The sequence below is a fragment of the Podarcis filfolensis genome, assembly GCF_964270895.1.
Source record: "Podarcis filfolensis genome assembly, chromosome: 8".
Lineage (NCBI taxonomy): Eukaryota > Metazoa > Chordata > Lepidosauria > Squamata > Lacertidae > Podarcis > Podarcis filfolensis.
The window spans coordinates 62,496,033-62,523,323 of NC_139611.1; the positions used below are offsets into that span (position 1 = coordinate 62,496,033).

The following is a 27,291-nucleotide window of genomic DNA, read 5'->3' on the forward strand; positions in this document are numbered from 1 at the left end:
AGTATGGGAGAATGGGATGCTAATGTCCAATACCAAGATGAATGTCTACCAGGCTTGTGTGTGGAGCACGCTGCTTTATGGGAGTGAGTCATGGGCAACTTACAAACTTCAGGAGCGATGCCTCAACGCCTTCCACATGTACTGTGTCAGGAAATTTTGGGTATCAAATGGCAGGACAGTTTCAAACAAAGATGTGCTCTCCCAGGCCCAAGTTCCGAGCATGTTCAGATTGTTTCAATTGCAGCCAAATTAAAAGAGGACGGTTTGTCTGCAGCAGGGATAGGGGAGAAATCCAATTCACCTCACATTTAAAGGGAAAGCTACCTAATTCACACTTTCCAAAACAATACACAAACTGAAACACAGCAATCCTTCAAAATTCACATTTCTTCAAATTTTGCAATGCAGCCAAGTAATATTTACAAAAATGAATGTGCTACATTAAAGTTTGCAAAACCAAAAAAAGAAAGAAAGAAAGAAAGAAAAAAGCATATACTGGTGAAAATAACATGTTGTTGTTTAGTCGTTTAGTCGTGTCCGACTCTTCGTGACCCCCTGGACCAGAGCACGCCAGGCATACAAATGCATTATATAACGTGAAACTGTTTTGCAAAAATGTGTGTACAGTATTAGGGAAAATCACATACAGACATGTACGTTAGGAGAAATTTGCACTACAATGCTGACAAGTTTTCATGGTTCCTTTTTTTTTTTTTAAGTAGGGGGGAACTGCAAATTGATGTTGGAATGTGGAGAACTGAAGAATGGAAAAATGAGAAACGGAGAGACATCAAAGCTCAAAGCAGAGATTTGTCCTGGTCTGCGGTATAATGAACTGAATCACAGGAACCTAGGAAGCTGCCTTGTACCGAGTCAGGTTATTGGTCCATCTAGCTCACTACTATCTACACTGACTGGCAACAGCTCAGTATTTCAGATTGGGGTCCTCTCTGAGACCAGCCTGGAGGCGCCATAGGTTGAACCTGAGACCTTCTGCGTGCAGAGGAGGGGCTGTGCCACGAGTGGCATTCCAGCGGCATCCCCACTTCCTTTCCTGAGCAAACAGATTTCAGAACTAGGACATTCATTCAAATGTACTGGGGTTATCTCCAAGGCCGCACCTTGATACGAAACGTCATCTTTTGCACAGTGGCTGAAATGGTGAGCTAAAACTGGAGTTGAGCAACCTTCCACCTCTAATCTTGAATGGGAAGATAACTTGTGAGTCACAACCAAATTGCTCGTATCTTGATTGGCAGAAGGCTGTTTTGGCAATCAGAGTCTGTGTGGAGTGGGAGGGGGGATTGATATCAGAGCTTATTTGCATGCATGCAATAACTGTGAGCCAGATGCTTACTCACTCAGATCTTCATTTGGGTTGCAGCATTGAGTAAGGAGGACATAACACACTGGGGACAAACAAGGAGAATACGAGCTTTGTTGTTGTTGTTTAGTTGTTTAGTTGTGTCCGACTCTTTGTGACCCCATGGACCAGAGCACGCCAGGCACTCCTGTCTTCCACTGCCTCCCGCAGTTTGGTCAGACTCATGTTTGTAGCTTCGAGAACACTGTCCAACCATCTCGTCCTCTGTCGTCCCCTTCTCCTTGTGCCCTCAATCTTTCCCAACATCAGGGTCTTTTCCAGGGTGTCTTCTCTTCTCATGAGGTGGCCAAAGTATTGGAGCCTCAGCTTCAGGATCTGCCCTTCCGGTGAGCACTCAGGCCTGATTTCCTTAAGAATGGAGAGGTTTGATCTTCTTGCAGTCCATGGGACTCTCAAGAGTCTCCTTCAGCACCATGATTCAAAAGCATCAATTCTTTGGCAATCAGCCTTCTTTATGGTCCAGCTCTCACTTCCCTACTTCACTACTGGGAAAACGATAGTTTTAACTAACATACGAGCTTTACACGTCATCATTTCCCTATATTCCAATTCCAGTTCCGTTCTCCGACAGCCCCTCCAACTCCTGGGGGTTTTTCTTGCCAGTGTGATTCTGCAGCATGCCATCGACACAATCATAGTGCATCCATGGTGGGTTTATTGTTGACCAGGGCGTGTGGGGAAGCTGTTTTGCAACACAGTGCAACAAAAGTGGGACCTGGAGCTGTTCCTGTATTCACTTTTCTCAACCTATAAAGCGAGAGTGGTCAATTTGTGGTCCTTCAGATGTTGTTGGATGGACTCCGACTCCCATCAGCCCCAGTCAGCATGGCCATGGGTCAAGAATGATGGGAGTTGTAGTCTAGCAACATCTGGAGGACTAGACTTCAGTCATCCATGCTTTATGGGTCAGGAGAAGTGGATGCAGGGCCAGCTCCATGGGAACCCCCCTCCACGCCCTCAACTACTAATTGAGTCTACCTCCTCACTGCCATGATCACCAGCTCCCCCTCCCCCTCCTCTGTCTCATCATTGCTCTCACCTGCTTGCTGGCCATGAAGAGAAACAATGAGCAAGCAGGCAGCAGCAGGAGGCCCCATTAGGTAAAGTGGTGCTTCAGGTTAAGAACAGTTTCAGGTTAAGAACGGACCTCCAGAACGAATTAAGTACTTAACCTGAGGTACCACTGTATCTGTATTGAGTGCTGCAAAGATTGTAAAATGTGAATAACAAACTAATAGACTCAAAAAGTGGGTGGGTGGTTTTAATGTGTGCTTCAGGTGGCCTGTTCTTGTGAATTTGTTTCAATAACTTCAGTAGATTTAATGAAGTAATGGGCAGATCCACCTGTACTCTGATATGCTCTGTGTCAAGGAAGGGACACCTACATTCACTGCCATATCCCATGAGGGCCCCAGACTGAGTTCTCCCCACCCTTAGTGCATTCTGCAACAGCTCATTGATGCAATAAGTGGTGAATTTATACTGGACCACCCACATACCATTCCCCTTCATTAGTTCTCTGTGATGCTTTCCCAATGTTATTGCATTATTGCCCTCTGGAGGGGGACTCCTGCAATAAAACAAGGACAAGAAGAAGAAAGAAAACCGGAATATTTGTGGTATAAAAAGTTACAGGATTTCAGCAGGAAGCAATGAGAGATGCACAGATTGGAAAGGAAGCAATATCTCTCTCCCCTCCCCCGCCCCCATCACTTTTGCAGATGCAAACAGCATTGAAAACAGGTCTGTGTATGACATAGCTGTCAACTTTTCCCTTTTTTAAAGGGAAATTCCATTATTCTGAATAGGACTCCTCACAAGAAAAGGGAAAAGTTGACAGCTATGGTGTATGACCACTCTGACACCATCACGGGCACAAATCATCATAAATGCAAAATAAAAAGGACACCTGGAGAGCCCCTATATGTACACATGCTACTCTAATAAAGCCCTAGATAGCGTAAAAGGGGCAGGAATGCCCACAGCACCCTTAACAATGCCACCAAAGTCCATCAATCAAAGCCAGTGTGGATCAGCTGACATGATGATGTTGGGGAGACTTGTAAGACGTCGTGGGAATGATGCAAAATGTCACGTCAACTTGGGAAGAGCCAAACCATTCCACTCCTGCGGACAGGGAGATGCCCTTGTTATGTCCTCCCACTCCCACTCCCGCCCCCCACCCCACCCCTCTGCAGCACACACAACACATAACCTGCTCAGATGTAATTAGGCAACAGCGCAGTCCTATGTGTGAGTCACTTTGGCACAAGCAGGAAGGTGCTGGCAACTAAGAGCCTTGGGCATCTTTGTGCAGAGAAGTCCAGTTCCCTTTATACCGCCGACTGTGTTTATGATCACGATAGCAACCAGCTTTAAGAGCCAGTCATATAGGCTGTCTCATAGCCAGGACTCGTAGATCTCTCACACCACTTGCGAGGAACAAACATTTTCTTATGTTTTATGGAAACGGCTTAGAGCTTCTTTTAATTAAGTGATATCAGTGGCGTAGCGTGGGTTGTCAGCACCCAGGGCAAGGCAAGTAATTTGCACCCCCTAACCTGTGGATTTGCGCCCCCTAACCCGTGGATTTGCGCCCCCTTACCCTAACCCCCAGGTGTTGCGCCCGGTGCGGCCGGCCCCCCCTGCACCCCCCACGCTACGCCACTGAGTGATATGTAAATATTGTTAAATAAGTAAATAAAACTAAAAGGTGGGAAGCGGCTCCTATTAGGGAAGAAGGGGTTATTGGTTTTAAACAGGTTAAAAATATGATGTTAGCAGTTCAAACCCATTCATACGCTGCCTGTATCAGACTGCCTCTTACACCAAGTGGCCACTTCTGTCCTAGCTACTCATGGTTGCTGTTTCTTTCTCTCTCTTTTTGATAAAAACCACAATTTTATGCAAAATTATACAGGAGGGGGAAATTGCATATATTACATATAAAAGAGCCAAGCCCCATGTGTTACTATAGTTCTGCAGTGTAATTTTACAATATGTACGTAAGTACGGTATTTTAAGAGTTAGATGTTGTATGTATCTGTTCATATGTGCATAGGAAACTTGGCGTCTATATGTGCATAATATGATACATATCATTTTTAGCAGAACCAGCAAAAACTCATAGGAGTAAGACAGGAATTAGGGAAAAGATCCATGCGGATATTTTCAGAAAATGCCATCCTCAGGCCCAGTTTAGCCAATCATGAACCAATAATGGACTTCTCCATGGAGGGAACTTCTCATTTGGTTCATCCTCCCACAAGAGTCGATGGGGCCCCATTTTCAATGGCCCTTTTCAACACCCTTTCCTTGTGGGAAAATAATTCATTGGAAAATATAATTCCTCGGCAATCCTTTCTCCCTCCTTCTCTCGCTCTTTTTTTTCTTTCTCCCCACAGCAACTTAGTGTAGCTCTTAATTCCAGCAATGACAATTTAATCCTTTTTATCTGATGTAATCCACTCCCATCCCATCTCTAGGGCCTCCTTTCAACATTAAGGTAGGAGAACAACAACAATAAAATCTCAACCAGCCACCCAGAATCCCACCCCTAGTAAAAGCAGAGAGAGAGAGAGAGAGAGAATGAACTAGACCAACAAGAAGAGTGACTGTCACAGGAAGAGCCCTGGGAGGAGAAATTAGTAAGCAATGCTGCTAAAATATAAAACAGATCTACTGATCCCCTAAGGTGTGCCCTGACCAGAATTATGCTGGCATTAATTAATTAATTCAGGCATGAGAGCAGCGCAGAGTGAGGACTCCAGAGTTGTTGGGGCTTGGAAACTGCTGTAGCTGCAGAAGAACCTCCGACTAATTATCTTAAACTACAAAAGTCTGCAGCAGCATAAGATATCACACTGTGATATTGCCCTGTGAGCCCAAGGCAGGAGGAGATACTCTTTTCCAACTATATGCCACTGAAGAAGACTTTGCAAACAGAAATGCACCTGACATGTTTTCTGAAAGACATCTCTTGTAAAAACAGCCTTCATTTTCAGGATTTCAAGGTTTGGGGCAAACATATCTTTGCAATTCTGACCTTTAAAGCCCTAAACGGCCCAGTATACCTGAAGGAGCGTCTCCACCCCCATCTTTTTGCCCAGACACTGAGGTCCAGCACGGAGGGCCTTCTGGCGGTTCCCTCATTGCAAGAAGCAAAGTTACAGGGAACCAGGCAGAGGGCCTTCTCAGTAGTGGTGCTCGCCCTGTGGAACACCCTCCCACCAGATGTCAAAGAAATAAACAACTATTGGACTTTTAGAAGACATCTGAAGGCAGCCCTTTTTAGGGAAGCTTTTAATATTTGATTAATGATTGCATTTTAATATTTTGTTGGAAGCCACCCAGAGTGGCTGGGGAAACCCAGCCAGATGGGCGGGGTATAAATAATTTTATTCTTCTTCTTCTTCTTCTTCTTCTTCTTCTTCTTCTTCTTCTTCTTCTTCATTTCATCACTGTGGCACAGTCACCATTATATGCATATATGTGTGCGTGCGTATGTTTTAGAAATACATTTATTTAGTAACTGGACTTTATTAACCATTTCACAAGAATTAATCTCCTCCTCATCCCACTATTAATCTTTGCCTAATTTCATTATAGGTGCTTCCCAATCCCTGGCCTGCAGTTTTGCATCTTACTTTCCCCCTCTTACACTGCTCCACTTCTTCCTAGTTCCAGATCTCGTCTTCTTGTGCCTATCCCTGTATCCCCAGCACCACTTTGCCTCTTGGAAATTTAGGAAGCTGCCTTTTGAGGGGGGGCTGCTTCGGTTGCCACCCCACCCCGCCACCAGAGTTTTGGTGAGCACAGACCATCCAAGTGTTCCTATTTTCCCGGGACGTCCGTGATTTAGAGATGCCATCCCTATTTTCATTGGAGAAATGTTGGAGGCTTTGGAGTTATCTGAGTCATCTGAAGGCAATCCTGTACTGTATTATAACAACAACAACAACAACAACAACAACAGCAGCAGCAGCAGCAATTTATTTATACCCCGCCCATCTGGCTGAGTCTCCCCAGCCACTCTGGGCGGCTTCCAATCAAGTGTTAAAAACAATACAGCATTAAATATTAAAAACTTCCCTAAACAGGGCTGCCTTCAGATGTCTTTTAAAAAGAAGATATCTGCTTATTTCCTTCACATCTGAAGGGAGAGCGTGAAGGGCGGGCGCCACTACTGAGAAGGCCCTCTGTCTGGTTCCCTGTAATCTCACTTCTCGCAATGAGGGAACTGCCAGAAGGCCCTCGGCGCTGGACCTCAGTGTCCGGGCTGAACGATGGGAGTGGAGACGCTCCTTCAGGTATACAGGACCGAGGCCGTTTAGGGCTTTAAAGGTCAGCACCAACACTTTGAATTGTGCTCGGAAACGTACTGTACTGTATAGGGAAGTGGTTTCTAAAAATGTTTAATGTTTTATTATTATATATGTTGGAAGCTGCCCAGAGTGGCTGAAGCAACTCAGTAAAATGTGTGGGGTATAAATAGTAATGGGACGTCCCTATTTCCATCAGAGAAATGTTGGAGGGTATGTGAGCAGCTTCTGGCCCTGCCCATTTTCCCTTCTTGCTGCTCCCTTCATGCTCCAGAGCTGCCGCAAAGCACTCCGCTCCCACACGGTGCAATTTCCCACTGTACGTCTACAGGCACACAGTCTAATTTAGCTTGATTGTTTTATTTCTTTAATCAATCCACGCCGCCTCAAGCGCATGGGGAATTGGAATGCAAATGTTTTTTTGAATAAATGGATTACAATTATAATGTGTTTGCTCCGTAATTGGCCTCTTTTCTTTCCTTTTCAAAAATAAATTTGCAACAGCCTCTAAGAGCACCCGGGAAGGTATGGGCGTTGTCCTTGAAGATGCCCCACAGCCAATATCCTGCAGTCACCTCCAAGACAAGGTAATAATCCCAGTGCAATGTAATATATATAGTCATGCCAAACTGCAGCAGCAGCAGTAGCAACAACAGCATTAACATTTTATGCAATGAAACTCCTGCTTCCTCCTCTATGCAGATTACTTTTGCAAAAAAAGAAAAAAGAAGAGGTGGCTGCAAAAACAAACAAACAACTTGTTCTCATTTTAATTACTAGATTGGTTTTAATTAAGTTGTTTGTTAATCTCTGTACTTTCCTTGGGCTCCATCGAGTGGCCTGATTGGGCAGCGACCGGATAGCCTCAGGTCTGCCTTGGTCCTCTTTACTGATTATTACTACCTAATAACAGGTTGGGACCAGAGTGTTTGTCTCACTCTCCTTTGACCTCATTTACAGGCCTTCCATTGAACGCTAAGGAACGGCTGCTCACTTGGTTGCCGCTGGTGGGACTGGCAGGGCACTGGGCTTGGTCTTGCAGGCAGCAGAGCAGCACATAGATAAAATACGGACTTGGCTTCCAGAAGATGTGGTGGCGGCCAAAAACTTGGATGGCTTTGAAAGAGGATTTGGCAGGTTCATGAAGGATAAGGTTACCATTGGCTACTTGCTGCTACAGCTATGCCCTGCCTCTACTGCTGGCTGGCCTTGTACAAATAGCTCATGGTGTGCAGGGTCTTCAAAGATGTGAAGTCATTAGTTCTTCGGGGAACCCTGCTACCAAGCGTCAATGTTTATGTACCTTTTAGTGTCTACTGGACTGTTGTTGTTGTTGTTGTTTAGTCGTTTAGTCGTGTCCGACTCTTCGTGACCCCATGGACCAGAGCACGCCAGGCACTCCTGTCTTCCACTGCCTCCCGCAGTTTGGTCAAACTCATGCTGGTAGCTTCGAGAACACTGTCCAACCATCTCGTCCTCTGTCGTCCCCTTCTCCTTGTGCCCTCCATCTTTCCCAACATCAGAGTCTTTTCCAGAGTCTTTTCTCTTCTCATGAGGTGGCCAAAATATTGGAGTCTCAGCTTCAGGATCTGTCCTTCCAGTGAGCACTCAGGGCTGATTTCCTTAAGAATGGGCAGGTTTGATCTTATTGCAGTCCATGGGACTCTCAAGAGTCTCCTCCAGCACCATAATTCAAAAGCATCAATTCTTCGGCGATCAGCCTTCTTTATTACTATCCAGAAACAAGCATATTGAAGAACAGCAGTTTTTAAGTTGAGAAGCATTTACTTGCTGTTCATGAACACCTTCCTTACACATACAGTCATTTCCTTAAGGGACCCGCCCCCCTATTACACACCCTGCAGTGTCCAGAGTCACAAGGAGCTAACAGGAGGTTTGTCCAAAGGTCACTTAAATGGAAGGGTGATAGTGATCTATCAGGGAGAACTGTGGCCTCTTCTCCTGGGCTGCTGCTGAGCAAATGTGAAGCATGATTGCAGGACCCAGGTAGCATTAGGATTGGTATCATAAAGCTTGGGTAGGAGCGTAAGGAGGCAACAACTTCTGTCCCACCCTGGATTCAGGGCAATCGGTGCTCTTTCATTTTTTTCCTAAATAATTTTGTTATTTATACTGAAGAAAATGCAGTGTCAAAAACATTTTGATTTACGGTACATGCAGAAATATACCATCTTTGGGGGGGAAATATTCAAACATAAGGTTTAAAAAGGAAATAAATAAACCATATGTTTATTAGAAATAGATAAACTAACAGATACCAATGGATAGCATATTTGTACAATAAAATATGTAGCGTTTTTATACAGTGGGCGGAAAATAGTCGTATGCAGTAGCTGAAAAGAGAAGTGAGAAGGGAGGGGAAGACGCAACATCATTAAGTTTATCTTACTGAAATAACCAAAATCTGTTAAATGCTGAATGCGGGATTAAGTTCTATGAATTGTCACCAATCAGCACTGTTTCTGTTCCACTACAGATCGGGTTCCACCTCACTATCCACTATGGAAAAAACGAATGAATTATGGAGTTAAATAGGCTGTATTCTGAGACCCTTATTCTAACCCCTGGATCCAGCAAGTATTAAAATATAAGCCTGGTGAGGTGATTGTTTGGGGGTTGGGGGATTGTAAGGGGGAAATGGCTCTGTGTGAGATGGCAAATGGGGGAGAGGGCTCCCCCAAGATTTGGACTCCCTCAACTAGTGAATGTTTAGAAGGACAAAGCGAGACTTGAGAGCAGAGTTGGCAGTAATGTGGGCCAAAGGAAAAGCAGCATGCTAGTGGAAGACAGAGAGACAAAGCAATGCTTGACTTCTGTTTGAATCCAAGGCTGTGGTTGTGGGGTGTGAATGTTGTGAAATCCTCCTTCATAGGCTCAGATTGTACATATGTGTAAATAAACCTTATATCCCAAAGACTTCATGTTCTCCACTGTGCCTCATTCCAAAGAAAACACGAAGCCTGGGTCCCTTTACCTTTACAGTGGTACCTCGGGTTAAGTACTAATTCGTTCCAGAGGTCCGTTCTTAACCTGAAACTGTTCTTAACCTGAAGCACCACTTTAGCTAATGGGGCCTCCTGCTGCCGCCGCGCCACCGGAGCACAATTTCTGTTCTCATCCTGAAGCAAAGTTCTTAACCCGAGGTACTATTTCTGGGTTAGCGGAGTCTCTAACCTGAACCCAAGGTACCACTGTACTGCTTGGAGATTGGGGTGGGGTACAACACCATGATTGGATCCCCAAATTAACACCTCACATGCCCCTGAAGAGAGGCCCATGGTGGACTCCTTGCTACCCAATGGTTGGCTTGCAACATCAGCCAAAGCAACATCAGAGTTGTTGTTAGTGAAGAAGCTTAAATCCCATCAGGATCAACTGAGGCAGTTGAGTAATGGCCGGGCACGAGTGAAGCATTCCTTCTTTGTGCCTGTAGGCTGCCAGCACATACCCCGTGGCAGCAGCTTAGGTTGCCTCCATCAGCTCTTAACCTCGCCTTTGATCTCTCTTATACAATGGTTGTTTTGCGGTTGTAAAAAACTTTCCAGCCCATTTTGTAAAACTTGAGACATGTTTGTTGCTTCTCTCGGCGGAGTGATCCTCCTGCGGCTGCGGATTCCACAGGGTGTCACGGACGAACTCCGCGTGTGCCCGTAATTTCACCCCTTCCACTGTGACCCCCCTCCCCTTCGGCTGGGTCCCTTTCGGGCACTATTGTGCAAAAAAGCCAAGAGTCCCTCCAGTGCCTCAGTGACGCAGGTGGAAGATAATGGGTACTTCTACTCCTTGCAAAACAAAGGAAATTTGCTAGGGGAAAGGACAGCCCTAAGAAAACGGTGGCTTGTCGCACTTCTCCAGTACAGAGAGTTTAGACCAACTAGGAACCAAGGTTATGGTTTGTTCACCATATGGGTGCCTTTCACCGCCTCAAAAATATTGACACCCCACCTGTGCTCATCCAGGGCAAGCAGAGTTTGTCATTGCACCAAGGTCTGACAAGCTGCTCTAGCAGAGCTCTTCTTATGCTACGTAAGATGGGGTGGCACATGGCAAGTCCTGGAGGGAGAAGCTAGAGGTACGGGAGGAGGGGTCCAAGGCATGATAGCAGGCAGTGCCAGGCCACAGCCACCGAAAATACAGAGCTGAAAACTTTTTTATTTTAGTCATTTATAGCATCCAAGCTGCCATCCTGTACACACTTACCTGGCAGTAGTCTCATTGATCTTGGTGGGACTTACAGTGGTACCTCTGCTTATGAACTTAATTCATTCCGGAGGTCCGTTCTTAACCTGAAACCGTTCTTAACCTGAGGTACCACTTTAGCTAATGGGGCCTCCCGCTGCCACCGTACCACCGCCGTGCGATTTCTGTTCTCATCCTGAGGTAAAGTTCTTAATCCGAGGTACTACTTCCGGGTTAGTGGAGTCTGTAACCCAAAGTGTTTGTAACCTGAGGTGTTTGTAACCCGAGGTACCACTGTACTTCTGAGAAGGCATACATAAGATTGCTATGTTACACCTGGCCTTTTGCTACAGATGACCTCAAGGCAATTAAAAGCAATAAAGCACAATAAAACTTAGCACTAAGCCAACATAATCACAGAAATAAAAAGCAGCAGAACCAGAAGATTATGTGATCAGATGATCATGTTTAACTAGCTGCCATGAAAAGCATCGCTTGCTCATTGAGAGCAGATTGAGAGCAGATCTGCACCATATTTTTAAAGCATATGCAATGTACAAACATGATCCCCGCCCCCAAATCTGGGGAACTGCAGTTTTCCCCTCATGTAGGTGTCATTCCCAGCATTCTTAACAAACAACAGTTCCCATGATTCTTTGATGGAAATCCTATTTGTGCTTTAAATGAGCATTGGATCTGCATTAAATCTACGGCAGCATCCACAATAATGGATGTATACATTGTCACACACACACACACACACACACACGGCTTCCCCCAAGGAATCCTGGGAACTGCAGTTTGTTAAGCATGCTAAGAATTGTAGCTATGTGTGTGGGGGGGTAAACTATAGTTCCCAGGATTCTTTGGGAGAGGAAGCCATGAGCTTCCAATGTACAGTATACTACTAGTGATGGAATGTATACAGTGGTACCTCAGGTTACATATGCTTCAGGTTACATACGCTTCAGGTTACAGACTCTGCTAACCCAGAAATAGTGCTTCAGGTTAAGAACTTTGCTTCAGGATGAGAACAGAAATCGTGCTCTGGCAGCACGGCGGCAGCAGGAGGCCCCATTAGCTAAAGTGGTGCTTCAGGTTAAGAACAGTTTCAGGTTAAGAACGGACCTCCTGAACGAATTAAGTACTTAACCCACGGTATCACTGTACTACTCTTTCCTTTTATCTTTTTTTCCTTGGCCCCTCTCAGCCTTATTGGTCTCGGTTTTGACATGCTGTGACGACGTTCAGGCAGCTCTGAAAGGAGAGGTGGAAGGAGCCCCACCCAGGACAACAAGCCCCAGCCTGCCTGGCTACCTGAGGAAGTCCACCTGTCATCAGTTGTAGCAGGTACTGTGATGCGTCATGTTTGGGCCAATGTTTCAGGATTGGTCACAGATCGGGAGGCCTGGGCGAGGGAGGTTATTTAAAGCAATCTCATTTCAAATGGAACCAAATCCATTAGGACACACCCCTTCTGTTTCTTTCATAGGAGGAGTTCCTCCTCGTCTTCTGTTTGCCCACAGCTCTTAGAAACATAGGGAAACAAATCCTGTTTTTAAAGAGAAGAACCAACCTGCCCCCCACTCCAGAGGGCCAAAAGGGCCGTGGCTCAGTGGTAGAGCATCTGCTTTGCATGCAGAAGGTCCCAGGTTCAATCCCCAGCACCTCCAAGCAGGGGTAGGAACCAGTGGCGTAGCGTGGGGGGTGCAGGGGGGGCCGGCCGCACCGGGCGCAACATCTGGGGTTAGGGCAAATCCATGGGTTAGGGGGCGCAAATCCACGGGTTAGGGGGCGCAAATTACTTGCCTTGCCCCGGGTGCTGACAACCCACGCTACGCCACTGGTAGGAACGTCCCCCTTCCGAAATCCTAATGTGTTGCTGCCAGTCATGTAGAAAACACTGCACTCTATGGACCAATGTACTGACTCAGTGTAAGGCAGGTTATTGCATCTCTAGGATATTCTTTCAACCTCCACCTTTCACTAATAGGTAATTTGTAAAATGTTCTCGAAGCTACAAACATGAGCCTGACCAAACTGTGGGAGGCAGTGGAAGACAGGAGTGCCTGGCGTGCTCTGGCCCATGGGGTCACGAAGAGTCGGACACGACTAAACGACTAAACAACAACAATTTGTAAAAAGGAGGGGGTGCTGGAATGGGCCTGGAAAACTTGATCCCAAATCTGTGGAGAATGTTGGGGTTACTCATTATTGAATAAAATACACTCTGCATATTCTCAGGGGTGCTTTATTTGATATTATTTCAAATGTCTCAGGAATTTGGGACTGGGTCCTGGCTCAGTTAACCAGGGGCAACAACTTCTTCAAAAAAGGAGGAAATGTTGTGGGAATAGTTTTCAATGTTTTGAACGTTCAAGGGGAATGTATTACTATAACACTGGCTGTGCCCTGGACCCTGAATTTATGGGCCATGCCAACCAGCGTGCTTCCTTGTACAGTGGTACCTCGGGTTACATACGCTTCAGGTTACATACGCTTCAGGTTACAGACTCCGCTAACCCAGAAATAGTGCTTCAGGTTAAGAACTTTGCTTCAGGATGAGAACAGAAATCGTGCTCCGGCAGTGCGGCGGCAGCAGGAGGCCCCATTAGCTAAAGTGGTGCTTCAGGTTAAGAACAGTTTCAGGTTAAGTACGGACCTCCGGAACGAATTAAGTACGTAACACTCACATGATTATTGATTACATTTTAAGCCAACCTGTCTTCCAATGCATCCAGGAATGTGTACAAGGTGACCCCTCCATTCTATCCTCACAACAACCCTGTGAGGTGGCTTATTAAGCTGGCAGTTAGTGATTGACTGAAGCACACCCAGGGCGCTTCCAGACAGTTGCCATTTTTTTTTTGCTGAGATCGAATCGCATACAGGCAAATTCAGCTTGCACAATTATAGTTGATTGGGAAGACTTGCGCAAAAGACCCACTTCCCCAAAAGATCAGACTTTTCGCAATGAAGGAAGTGATGGGAAAACGCACTGGCAAGTGTGGAATAGCACTGGCTTGGATGCAACATCATCTAACTTCCCTGCAAACAAATCAGAATGGATGCCCATTATATAGATGTCATCTGATCTCTTTGCAAACAGGTCATATGGAAGCCAGCGAGTTCCATGGCTGAGCAGGGTTTTGAATCCCATGGAAGATCTCTCTACTGCAAATCCAACATGCTATCGTGTACTGTGGCTCTAAATATGCGAACTCCATGTTCTGAGATTTCACCCGTTTGTGTTCCCCCACACTTTAGCTGCTTGAATTATTATAAAATTGCAAATTATTGTAGAGCAAGGCCACGCACATATTACCAGCTTTGAATGCAGTGAGGTCATTCTTTTTTTATTTGCTTCAAAGCGCATTGGTGTGCCATTGTACATGTTATCGTGGTTTTGATGTGCATCTGAGTCGCTGCTATATGTGTCCACAGCAGTGGGTGGAGATGGGGCAGGGATGTCTTCACCCAACAAGCTGGTTTCCCCACCCCTCCAACCACCCAGATGTCATCTTCATCCAGGTGTCCTCTGCAGATACACAGCCAATTGTTTACCTGGGCATGCCCACCTATATGTATATTTTTCTGTGTCCACACTGCAAGTGGGACGCTCGTCTACAGTACATGCCTATGCTGATGTCATCCTTGTAGAACTGCAGGAAAGGTGTATTTCAAAGCAGTATGTATGTGGGTTGAAGCACAAAGTTCTCAGGTCAGATCAAAGCTGGTTTGGGGAGGAAATGTAGCATTGCATAAGAAAGAGGAGGTTAGAGATGGATTGTGGCAAATGTTGTATGTACCCCGTTTCCCAAACCAGCAGTGGGAGCACACTGGTTACACAGTAAACAGGAGTGTGTACACACAGCCCAAACATGATGTGGTAGAATTGGTGTGGGGTATTGGTTAGAGTGCTGGACTAGGACTGCTGAGACTCAGGTTCAAATGCCCGCACAGCTAATTGGGTGACCTTGGTCTAATCACCATCTCTTTCAACCTGCCCTACTCCACAGGGTTGTTGTGAGGATAAAATGTGGCAGGTGCTACCTTCAGCTCGTTGGAAGAAAGGCAGGATATAAATGCAACAAGCAAATAAATAATTAAAAGGTGGGGTGTACATTGTTTGGAATAAGTTATTATATAAGTACCTACATACATGCCATTATATTCAAGGTAATGTTGTGCAAAAGGTGGTGGTGTAACAAGATACAGTGGTACCTCAGGTTACAGACGCTTCAGGTTACAGACTCCACTAACCCAGAAATAGTACCTCGGGTGAAGAACTTTGCTTCAGGATGAGAACAGAAATTGTGCTCCAGTGGCACGGTGGCAGCAGGAGGCCCCATTAGCTAAAGTGGTACCTCAGGTTAAGAACAGTTTCAGGTTAAGAACGGACCTCCAGAACAAATTAAGTTCTTAACCCGAGGTACCACTGTATTGCTTCTGATCACCCATGATGTACGTAAATGGTTTGTGGTGGTGGTTGCGCTCTCTGGATCAATCAAGGGGAAAAAATATTGCATAGTACAGTTAATAACTCAAAAATGTCAAAAGAGATGGAAAGTGGAAGCAGAAAAAATGTTACACATGGACACACTAAGCAATTTCAGATGCGCTCTATCTCTCTCTCTCTCTCTCTCTCTCTCTCTCTCTCTCTCTCTCTCTGTGTGTGTGTGTGTGTGTGGCTTTGAGAGAGAAATGACAAAACTATATGCATCCCATGCATATAAATCCTTCCTGTCTCGCCCTCTCACCTTAGAGGTTTGCAATGTTCCCAACCCTTATTTCCATGATGAGATAGGGACAGAGGAGGACGTTCAGCAGCGGAGAAGAAGGGTGTCGCCAGCTGCCCTACATACAGTCTCCATGATCAACAGATTCATGCAGGTGCCTGAGGCAATACAGGCATATTTTCATCTCGGAAAAGCTACAAGGATGTGGTTTAGCGATAAATAAGGGTTGTTGTTTATTGCCCCTTCTTACTCCATCCTCCTGGGAACTGTAGATGATGGGGAAAGATGTTCAAAAGATACACAAGATGCTTTAGGCACCTGCCTACAAGCCAAGCAAGAGGGGATTGCGTTCAGAAACTGATCTCTCATTTTTTGTGTCTTTGAAAAATTTCCCTTTCTGGTATAAGTTTATTATATGATTCTATGGCCCTTGGGGTCTTAGCTCCATCCAGGCCTTTAAACTGTACTATGTACATGTGAAGGAATTACCCTGTTAATATTTTTTCCTTGTTGGCAGTAAAACTGTTTACAGAACAATCTGCTTTGGCTTTGGGGGGGGTAACTATGCTATCATTCTTGTGGTTATCAACCATTGTTGGCTGAACAATTTGCCCCACACTAGCTAATATTCAGAGCTCAAAAGAAAATTCACAAATATTTGAAATGTTCCACGATTTCCTGTTTTACCACTCACGTTCTCGTTGTGAAATATTACCTCAGAATGTGAGTGAATGTTGTTTTATTTTACCTGAGCATTCACGCTTGCACACAAACCTGGTTGATGATTTTAAAAATGAAAATGAAATGTAAGGGTGATTTTAATAAACCCAAAACGCATTCATTTCCAGTTACAGTTTGGAGCACATGACACATGAGAAAATGCTGATGGGCACATGTCACATGCAGAGAAGATTGGTGCCCGGGGGGGCTGGTGGGGAGAAGGTGACAGCAGTTGAAATCTATCTTAAGAGGCAAAGAACTGCTGTTTACCAGAACCATGGAGGGAAGAACAATAGGGTAATTGGGTTCAAGTTGCAACAGTTTGGTTGGCAATCAGGAAATGCTTTGTCACACTCCAAGGATGGTTGGAATGGAGTGAAATAGTTGTCCACGGGGGCTGTGAGACAACATCCTCTGTTTTTCCTGGGGGCCTGTTCACATGAGACAGTTCAGGGCCTGTACGTAGGACAGAGCAACAAGTGTAGCTTTCCTGGGGCACAGCTCTCTAGCTACGCCTCTGAGTAAGAAGCAGAATTATAACACTGAAGAAGGTCTGGTAGGCCATATATCCTTGTTGGCATCTGTCTGTCTCGAGGGACAATGGAAGAGTGTACCATCGGGGTAAAGTCAATCCATTGAGAGTTACAGAGCCTGCCCTGTTGTGGCTATAGAGACCAATGCAGGAGATGAAGGCGTCAGGTTTCCCAGTTACAGGTGCATCATGGCGTTTCTTTCCTCTGTGCTCTACCCTAGAGGAAAGTAAGTCGTTATTCCAGGGCCTCAGGGCCTCTATTGATACTCCTGCCATGCAGGAGAGAGTGAATAATGGCTGCAAAATCATTAGAGGGAACCCTCCCAGCTCTGAGGAAAGGCAATCTGCCTTTGGCACGATGCCTCCTGCCCTAACTATAGCCATAGCTGTCAACTTTTCCCTTTTCTTGCGAGGAATCCTAGTCGGAATAAGAGAATTTCCCTTTAAAAAAGGAAAACGTTGACAGCTATGACTACAGCTTCACATTGTGGTTTGTTGTCAGAAAGTGAACCATGGTTAGTACGCAGAGCTGGTTTGGGACATTCAAAGACCGTGACTTTAAATAAAGTGCCTTCAGTCACATACTGGAACATACATTTGAGAGCTAGGAATTTACATTTACATACCCACCAAGTGTCCTGGGAAAAACCAGGACATCCCATTTTTTGGTGAGACATTGCAGCAAACATTTTGGGTGCCACAATTGTGCGTTGCGCTCTCACCCCCCAAAAAGCACTTTTTGGGGGGGAGCAACATCATGGCACTGGTCGTGTGACTTGCCCAGGAGTGTGCCCCAGAAGCCACGCATCCTGGATTTTGACCTAAAAAGGTTGGATGTTATGCATTTAGAATCATTGCCATCATGTTTATTTATTTGCCACCTTTCTACAATACTGGTCAAAGTGTCATACCAAGTGAACAATAATAAATACAACAATTTTTTAGAAACGTATTAGGAGCAATTAGAAATAATTATAACGTGTTCAGGGGTTGCATAAAATAAACTTGAGTGCTGAACCGCTCCTTCTTATTCAGCCTTTCTGCTGAATCTTTCGGAAGCAGAACAATCCTGTAGTCAATACATGATGCACGTTAAGACTGCAAAAAGCAGCGCCGGGACATTCTGTTGCTATGGATTTTTCTATTCCTAAAGACATCTGTGTAAATTTGGTGGATTTTAAGGAGCTGAAGATTTAGTACACAGATTTCAGTGCCTGTAATTTACATCAAAAGACACAGTTGTGCTGAGAGGTGGCCACACCTCAGTTTGGAGGTATTATAGTTTGCTCCATCCTGCTTTGAGGTTCTTCCTTCAACGCTATGATAATTGATTTGTGTGGGTTTTTTTAAGCACATGAGAAGAGTTCCTTCTTCTGAGGTTCCCCCGCCCCCCGAAGTGTTTTGACCCTTCAGCTCATTATGTTTCACATTCCTACGCAGCCACCTTTCTTTTAGGAACCAAAGCATCACAAGACATTTCAAATGTTCAAAACACTTTGTCATGTGTTACCTAATTTGTTCTCGACAAATTACATGAGCTAGCATAGAGCAGATCTATAGATCCACTGGCCCAGTTCACATAATGCAGTAAGCTAGGGACACCCAGGGATATCTTTTCAGATGTTGTTGGACTACAACTCCCATCATCTCTGGCCATTGGCCATACTGGATAGGGCTGACAGGAATTGCAGTCCCATAACATGTTAGGGGGACTCAATTAGTTATTCCTGCAATGGCTTACCATGAATGCACCTATCTTGCCCACTTTGCTCCTAGTGGCTAGCACATGGGAGGAAATAAATCAGTGTGAGGGTGAAAGAGGAGAGCGCAAAATATGGTTTGAAGCTCAACATCAAAAAAACGAAGATCATGGCCACTGGTCCCATCACCTCCTGGCAAATAGAAGGGGAAGAAATGGAGGCAGTGAGAGATTTTACTTTCTTGGGCTCCATGATCACTGCAGATGGTGACAGCAGCCACGAAATTAAAAGACGTCTGCTTCTTGGGAGAAAAGCAATGACAAACCTAGACAGCATCTTAAAAAGCAGAGACATCACCTTGCCAACAAAGGTCCGTATAGTTAAAGCTATGGTTTTCCCAGTAGTGATGTACGGAAGTGAGAGCTGGACCATAAAGAAGGCTGATCGCTGAAGAATTGATGCTTTTGAATTATGGTGCTGGAGGAGACTCTTGAGAGTCCCATGGACAGCAAGAAGATCAAACCTACTCATTCTTAAGGAAATCAGCTCTGAGTGCTCACTGGAAGGACAGATCCTGAAGCTGAGACTCCAATACTTTGGCCACCTCATGAGAAGAGAAGACTCCCTGGAAAAGACCCTGATGTTGGGAAAGATGGAGGGCACAAGGAGAAGGGGATGATAGAGGACGAGATGGTTGGACAGTGTTTTCGAAGCTACCAGCATGAGTTTGACCAAACTGTGGGAGGCAGTGGAAGACAGGAGTGCCTGGCATGCTCTGGTCCATGGGGTCACGAAGAGTTGGACACAACTAAACGACTAAACAAAAGCAACAGAAGTTCACTAAGTTAAGATGGGTCAATTGCACACTCTCTCAACCTAAACTATCTCATGGGTTTGTTGTACAGATAAAATGGAAATCACGCTACCCTGAACTTCTTGAAGCAAAAGTAGATATTTTTTTTAAAATGAAATGATAAATATATTTAGAATGTTTGTGGCAGGATTACAGAGAGGCCCAAGGTGGATCTAAAGTGGACTTTGGACTGAGGACACTTCCAGACTGTTGATTTTTTTCGGATGGGATACATTCATATACCAGCAAGCTCAGGTTTCACAATTAGAGCTGATTTGAATCTCTTCTGCAGCTAGCAGCTTCCCCAAAAGATTGGACTTCTTGCGATAAGGAAAATTATGGTGAAATGCCCCGGAAAGTGTGGGATTTACATTGATGCAACATCATCTAATCTCCCTGCAAACGTATCTTGATGGATCTCAAGAAACAAGTTGTCTGGAAGCACCCTTGGTTCAAAAACTTCACTCAGGCATAAAACTCACTAAGGGATACTAAGTCAACCACTATGTCTCAGTCTAGCCTGATGTGCCTCATTGGGTAGTTGTGGAGGGACCTCAAAGTTTTCTTGGAGGAAGGATGGAATACAAAAGTCATAAATCAATGAGTATTTTGGGTACATTGTAAGTCTTTCCAAACCAGGAAAAACCTAAATATACACTGATATGCTTGAAGTCATTAATGCATTAAATACTTTTGATTTTAATAAAATAATACTATATTTTGATACATTTAAAAATGCCAGGTGTTCTTCATTCAACCCGGTTTCTTTGCACTCCTTTGCCTGAATGAGAAATGGACACATCTGTTTGGTTCCAGCTCATTGCAGTTTCAGCTGTGTTCATTCAAAGTCCCTTCCATCCCATTTCTCCATCATTCTGCTAATTGTTTTTAAACCAAAATTTGCATTTTGTTCACATAATATGTATTTATATTTTTTTTGCACTGAATCATACGCATTTTTGATACACTTCTTGAGCCATGAACTGTCTCGTAAAATTTGGAGAAATGTGAAAACTAAAGGATAACTGCATTCCAAATCTGCACACTCATCCCCAAAAGTGAAAATCCATTTTCACAGAGTAATAATAATAATAATTTATTATTTATACTCCACCCATCTGGCTGGGATTCCCCAGCCACTCTGGGCTTGTAAAGTGTGTGCATATGTATATTTCTTTTATATAGATGAATATTGATGGCCTCCCATGCCCATGGGGTGACCAGACTCAGTCCTGTAGGCTTCAACAAGTGCTGATCAGATGGTGGCAGCATGTGCCTTCAAACCATAGCCTTGAAAGTCCAGTGGGGCAAACCGGGGACTGCCCCACCATCTTGATTCATCCAAGCTTGCCTGTCTTCTTACTTAACAACCAGTCCAAAGGAAGACCCTGGTTGTCTGCTTCCTCCTAAGACCCAGATTTGCCCTTGTACACCTCAGCAAGCAGAAACATGGAGACAGAAGCAGGATTAGTGGACGGTGCTTGTCACTGGCTCTGACTTCATTGGCTGTTAGTCTCCCTGCCTCCACCCCACCTGTCCTGCAGGGTACCTGCCACTGCTGTCGAAGCACCTGTCCTCCAGAGTCACCTGCTGACCCCTCCACTCCCCTCCATTCAAAGGGCACAGCTACACATCCTATGCATGATTACTGCTCCCCAACCCCCTCGGAAAAACACTCTTTAGCACTCAATCAGAACAAACAGCAATTTAGAGTTTCCCCGGATTGCCATTTGTTCCAATCAATGGCTAAAGAGCAGATTTTCCCTTGGAAAGTAGTGTGGCAAGGTTAAAACTGCTCGGACCCAGGCCTAAAAAGTGCAGAAAACAACTAGGTCCTGTGCTTTTTTGGGACGGCACAAGCAAAAGTGTGGGTGAGCCCTTAGGAAGAGTTCAGTAAAAATTTATTCCGAAGTGTCTATAGGACTGCTGCAGCCTTAAGATGATTTAAAGGTTACAGTCATACTTCGAGTTGAATGTGCTTCGGGTTGAGCATGTTCAAGTTGTGCTCCGTGGCAACCTGGAAGTAACGGAGCACGTTACTTCCGGGTTTCGCCGCTCGCGCATGCACAGACACTCAAAATGACATCACACACATGCACGGAAGTGGCAAAACGTGACCCGCGCACGCGCAGACGCACCATCGCATCTTGCGTTCCATTCAGGATGCGAACGGGGCTCCAGAACGGATCCTGTATTTCTTTACCCTCAAAGGGCCCTGGGAATTGTAGTCTTGAGAGGAGGGTGAAGCGAGAGGTATCCAAATGGAACATTATCGGCATCCTCACCAAATTATAATGTGTCAGACACTGGGCTCTCAAATTTCAGCAGCTCCCTGTGCGATGCTAAAATTAGTTGTGCCCCTGCCTCTCTCGCTCTGTTCTACAGCATTGTTCCCATGCAGTGCGGCGCCCAGTGCCATCGCGCCAGTTGCGCCAACCTTAAAACTGCCTCTGCTATAATTCCCAGGAATAAGCCCTGTGAAACTGATAGAAACTCGATAAACCTTTTGCAGTATAAAGAGGGCTTTTGAATCCCAATGTTAATCACCAGTCTAAGAGGAACATGGAAAATGTGCTACGGGAGGCATGCTAAGAAAACTTGGATTTCCCAACAAGAGAGTTAAAAAAGGCAGCATCGCTGTTGGGCTATTTCCCATTGCAAGCCCACACATGGATTGTCGCCTTTGGACAAGCACCGCTTTAGGTTTGGGCTGATAGAGCAAGTTCCACTCAGAGCGCTGGGAGCTTCTCTGGTGGCGATGTTGAATCATTGTCAGCCCTTCCAGAGAGGATATTCTGCTTAATGTAACTCAGTGGAGGCAATTTGTAGGTCTTGCCAAAAAAAGACGCCTTAATTGCACTGGTGAGTTCAGAGCAACCCTGTGGTGCAGTATGCCGGATGTTCACACACCCTTTTATCATTAGCGATTTCAAAATAGCCCAACCTGTTTACTCGCTGTGGTCAATAACATGTTTATGTTTTTCCCTCTAAAAAAAACAAAACCCTTCCTCTTGTTGTAAGCCACGTAAGAGAGAGAGAAAGGTATGTAAGGAAACAGAAGTTGCCCTGTATTTAATTCTAATCTATATCTATTTAGCACCACCACTTTCCTGTGAGGCTGAAACTCTTTTTTAAAATTGGATATGAAGTGCTAGCACACATAGTAGATGCTTCTGAGCATGTGCAGAGTGTGCCAATTAATTGCATCCTGCCTCACACACTGAGATGTTATTTCTCTATAATTGCTTGAACTTATATCACATCCAGTGCTGAGTTAACCAATAAGCACACTTACTTTGGGCAGCAGCAAAGCAAGGGGTGCACACACAAAAATGAGAAATTGTTTTTGGAAAGTATTCGGCATTTCATACTTCAAAAAACAAGCCTCGAAGTAGTTGTCATGGGAGAAAGCAGAACTTTGTTAGACTTTGTTATACGCTTTGTTACACGGGGACGGGGAAGCACCATCATATTTTCAGTGTTTAGGGCCTATAAAGGTCCTAATCTGGCCCTGATCTCACCTTTCCACATTAGCACCTGCATTGGCTTGCAAGACGTTTTACAAGAAAAGTGTAACAACGTTAAAATCAAAGCAATTTGTAAAATAAAAGAGCACAGAAAATCAGTCCAGTCCAGAGCAGCCGCCGGTTAAGCCTGGGTTACTAAGGCAAGTTGCCAGGCTCCACCCAGACCTGAGCCCTGGCACCTCTTCTGATTTTATTTAGCACATTTCTATCATGCCTTCTACCAAGGAGCTCAAGTTGGGACACCTGGTTCTTCACTTTTACCCTCACAACAGGTTGTGTATCCACAACAGTGACCAGAGGAGGGATGACTATTGGGAGGAGCACAGAGAGAAGAAACGCCATGGTGCATATGCAGCGGCACAACCGGATGCCTTCATCTGCTCCAGCTGCAACAAAACATGTCTCTCCTGTATCGGTCTCTACAGCCGCAGCAGGCAATGCAACTCTCTAACGGTTTGACTTCACCCCCAAAGGAGCACTCCTCCATTGTCTCCCAAGACAGCTTGATACCAACAACAATTCTGGATGCCTCCTAATGACCTGTTTACTGAGCATTCATTCTTTGGCTTTGTACGCATTAGCAGCTTCAGACACAGTGAGGTCATCCCTCCAGCCCTCTGGCTGCATCTCAAGTCACTTTTGAATGTTGTTGTTTGGACCACTTGAAGATTGCTGAGGGTCTCGGTGTACTAACTTAAAGATTTTCCGGCTTGTTGTAGCAATTGCCATGCGCTGTGCCAGATGCTGTGCGGTTTTTAAATTGCATTTTAATTGCTTCTTTTATTTCTTATATGCCATCCTTATAGAAATCAAATTGCAATAAAATGCAATTTAAGAAATAAACGGAGCAATAAGAATACAGTTAAAGACCAAAAGGAATGCTTGTCTCTCGCCTTCAACCACAAATCCGCAGACACAATGTGGGCCACCCGAATGAAGCTCTCAGGCCACATTTTGTTAACCCCTCGACCTAGACTTTCTGACTCTAGCTGGCCCCTTTCCCCACTGCTGTAGGCCACTACAATTGTGTGGCCTCTGGAGCAGGGAGTTTTCGGTTGCTTTCAGATTAGAATATACTGTAAAATTAAAAAGCACTTTGTCCCTTAGTCTGCATTTCCAGTGATGCTTGCTTTCTCTATCTCTCAACTTCCAGGCTGCCTTTCAGCAGAAAACTGCAAGGCGAGTGTACATCTGATAGCAAAATTACAATGAAATGAGCAGTAAATTGTGATAATCATACTGAAACTCAGGAAGATAAACACTGCAGTGAGCAGTAGGTGGCCTTGCACCTGTTTTGAAGAATCATCATCTCAGCAGGTGAAAAAAAGGTTTCCACAGTTGCTTTAAGTAGCTACATTTCTTTTACTCCCATGACAATGGTTTACTTTTGTCCACATTGAACACCCACCCAAAAATAACAACTGTCCAACAGGCCCACCTTTGGGTTTGGTCTAGCTGCTCATTGTTTCTGTTCTGATTATTTCCCTCCCCGGCCCTCCAAAAGACCTCCCATCAGGGTTAAATTAAGTGACCTCACATTAGTGCTAATTTAGGGGGCTAGCCTTTCTATTCTGTATGTAACAAAAGCAGCCAGAGACACGACCACACGCAGCCTCAGCGCAGGAACATTCCGGACATCTACAAACCTTTCTCTAGTTCCTTTCACACATCTTTTTTGGAAAGGGGTGGGGATTGACCGTAGACTTTAATTGCTGTGATTTGAGTTAGGAGGGGGTGACATTCACCTCCCTCAATCACTATAAAACTTAAGTGCCACCTATAATTGTATTGCCATTCTCTTAGCCTTTGTCCTAAGGATGCCAACCGGCCAGAATAGAATTACAACCTAGATTTCTCCTCTGCCCGTTGCTTTGCACTGAGGCTGGTGTAGAAACATAAGTGGGGAGCATCCAATGTAGTGAAAGCAAACCGCTCAATTAGCATAAAGGTTTCTGCTTGTGGAATGGAACTTTCCCTCTTCTCCCCTGTGCACCCGCTAAATCTGTTTTGGGGTTTTCCCCAAACCTCTGGAGCATATTTCAGGGCATCATTGGGGAAAGAGGGGAAAGCTCTGTTCTGCAAATGTAAATCCTCATGCAAATGGAACAAGTGCATTGGATACTGGCCATTGTATTTAGGCTTACCCTCCTTGTTTTATTGACAATTTAGCAAATGGAACGGATGGCAGACACAGATTGAACAGGTGAGAAAGCTTTACCTGTCATGTAGATGGATTGCTATGAGCTGCACCTGCTGAACATCTGCCTGGCATGCTACATGGAAAGGCATGGAAGTCCTGCCAGGGGAAAAAACGTTGGGAATCTCATTAGAACATAAGGGACATGAAGCTCCTTCGCCCTACCTTTTTTTCCTTCTGTCTCATACACTGAGCATTTTTATAACACATTGCAGATATCTGCAGTCTGATTCATTTTCCTTCAAGCCAATCCTGTATTATAACTAGGGCTGGGTGATAGGGGTATGTGCCTCAGGCACAGCCTGGAAAAGGGCACAGAACTGCCCGCAAACGTCATGCAATACTCTTCGTGTTTCTGACACTCATTTTAACAGTGCTGTGATGGTTTTGTTTTTAGCTTGATGTTGTTTCAAAGTAGTAGATAAAAAGGTAGATTATTGGTGGTCATCAACAGCACAGCAGCTTCTCACTGGCTCTGTCCCCACAGCCTAACACAGTCAAGCACATTTGACCACTGAAAGAGACACCTTCCAGAAGTACTGTTGAGGGGATGTTGTCTAGCGAAAATGTAGGATTTCCACAGGAATATCCCTTAAATGTCTGCAGACATTCTGAACTCACCCTGACTTCAGTTGCTCTCACAGTCCAAGGGGTAACAAGCAGTATTACAAGGTCTGCTTTGTTTGGTCCAGTGGTACCGTATAACCTTTGGAACTCCCGCCTGTTACAAGTGCTTTCTCTCCTGTCTTTGTAAAGGTAAAGGGACCCCTGACCATTAGGTCCAGTTGTGGCTGACTCTGGGGTTGCAGCGCTCATCTCGCTTTATTGGCCGAGGGAGCCGGCGCACAGCTTCCAGGTCATGTGGCCAGCATGACTAAGCCGCTTCTGGTGAACCAGAGCAGCGCACAGAAACGCCGTTTACCTTCCCGCCGAGCGGTACCTATTTATCTACTTGCACTTCGTGCTTTTGAACTGCTAGGTTGGCAGGAGCAGGGACCGAGCAAGGGGAGCTCACCCCATTGCAGGGATGAGCCGACCTTCTGATCGGCAAGCCCTAGGCTCTGTGGTTTAACCCACCCGCGCTTTGGAACTCCCGCCTGTTACAAGCACTTTCTCTCTTGTCTTTGTAGCATCCATTAAAGACTTCCCTTTTCCAACAAGTCATTTAAGTGGAGACCCTTGTCCCAGCCCATATCTGAAGTGGAATTGAAATAGTTTTTATATATGTTTTCATTCTTGGTGTTTTTATTGCTAATCGCTTCAGGACGCTGCGTGGGAAACAAACCATAGATGAAATTAATGCAAGAGATAAAATAACGTTGAGGAGCAGGAGTGAGTCTAGGGGGCTCTTGTCATTAGGGCCTCTGATGTCAGGTGGGGTTTTGGCAGATGCCTGATCATGCCAGCCCTGAGTGCTTTATGCTCTGCATAAAGTATGGCAAGCTCACAGTGCTTTTACACATGTAAAAAAAAAGGAGGTTTAACAAACTGAAGGACATCATCCTCTTTCTATGCTCCTCCCAATAGAAGCATGCAGATGGGACAAAAATACCCCTGTTTTAAGTCATTTACATACCGTCTTCTCTTGAATATTATTTACTACAAAGCTCAATGACTAAGCTCTTTAGCGACGAAACGTCGGATTATCGGAACGACATTCGAGCACTGAACCACCGGTATATCACAAGTGGACTCTTTATTACTACGTTTGCAATAGTTCAAGATAAAATCTATTTTGGAAAGAGAAGAAATGAGCACTGAATCACTTTAGTGAATCACAGTAGCTTTCCATGGTTTTTAGAGAAGTAGTGTTTTCAAATCCTACCTGGAAGTGCAGAAGATTGCGCCCGCAACCCATCGCTTGCAAAGCATGCACTGAATTACTGCCCTTCCCCAAGGTGTTCTCTGACACTATTAAAGCTAGATAATTGCTAGAAAAATGGGAACTCCGAGCAGGGTGTAGGTGGGGAAGCAGACAAAAATAGCCGCTATGGTGTTAATTAGCACGTCTGAAGGCACTCTGCCGAAGACCGAAACTTTCAGCTTTCAGTTGCTGATAAGCATCAACAGATGTGATGGAAGTTAGCGACTTCCTTGCGATAGTACAGCTGTGTCGCC

General features: G+C 45.0%; 1 protein-coding gene and 1 long non-coding RNA gene across 2 annotated transcripts in view; one reads left to right on the forward strand and one right to left on the reverse strand.

Annotated features, from left to right (window-relative positions):
* MYOM3 (myomesin 3) overlaps positions 1 to 12,669 on the reverse strand; it is a 146,046-nt gene extending 133,377 nt beyond the window's left edge. The window contains exon 1 of the mRNA XM_083625440.1: positions 12,594 to 12,669. Within this exon, the coding sequence (XP_083481566.1) occupies positions 12,594 to 12,646 (53 nt within the window). The 5' untranslated portion in view covers positions 12,647 to 12,669. The remainder of the gene's footprint in view (positions 1 to 12,593) is intronic.
* On the forward strand, positions 924 to 24,042 carry LOC310767990. The gene is made up of 3 exons (XR_014551147.1): positions 924 to 1,161; positions 12,116 to 12,255; positions 23,249 to 24,042. It is a non-coding gene; the product is annotated as an uncharacterized lncRNA (long non-coding RNA).
* Positions 24,043 to 27,291: the final 3,249 nt, after the last annotated feature.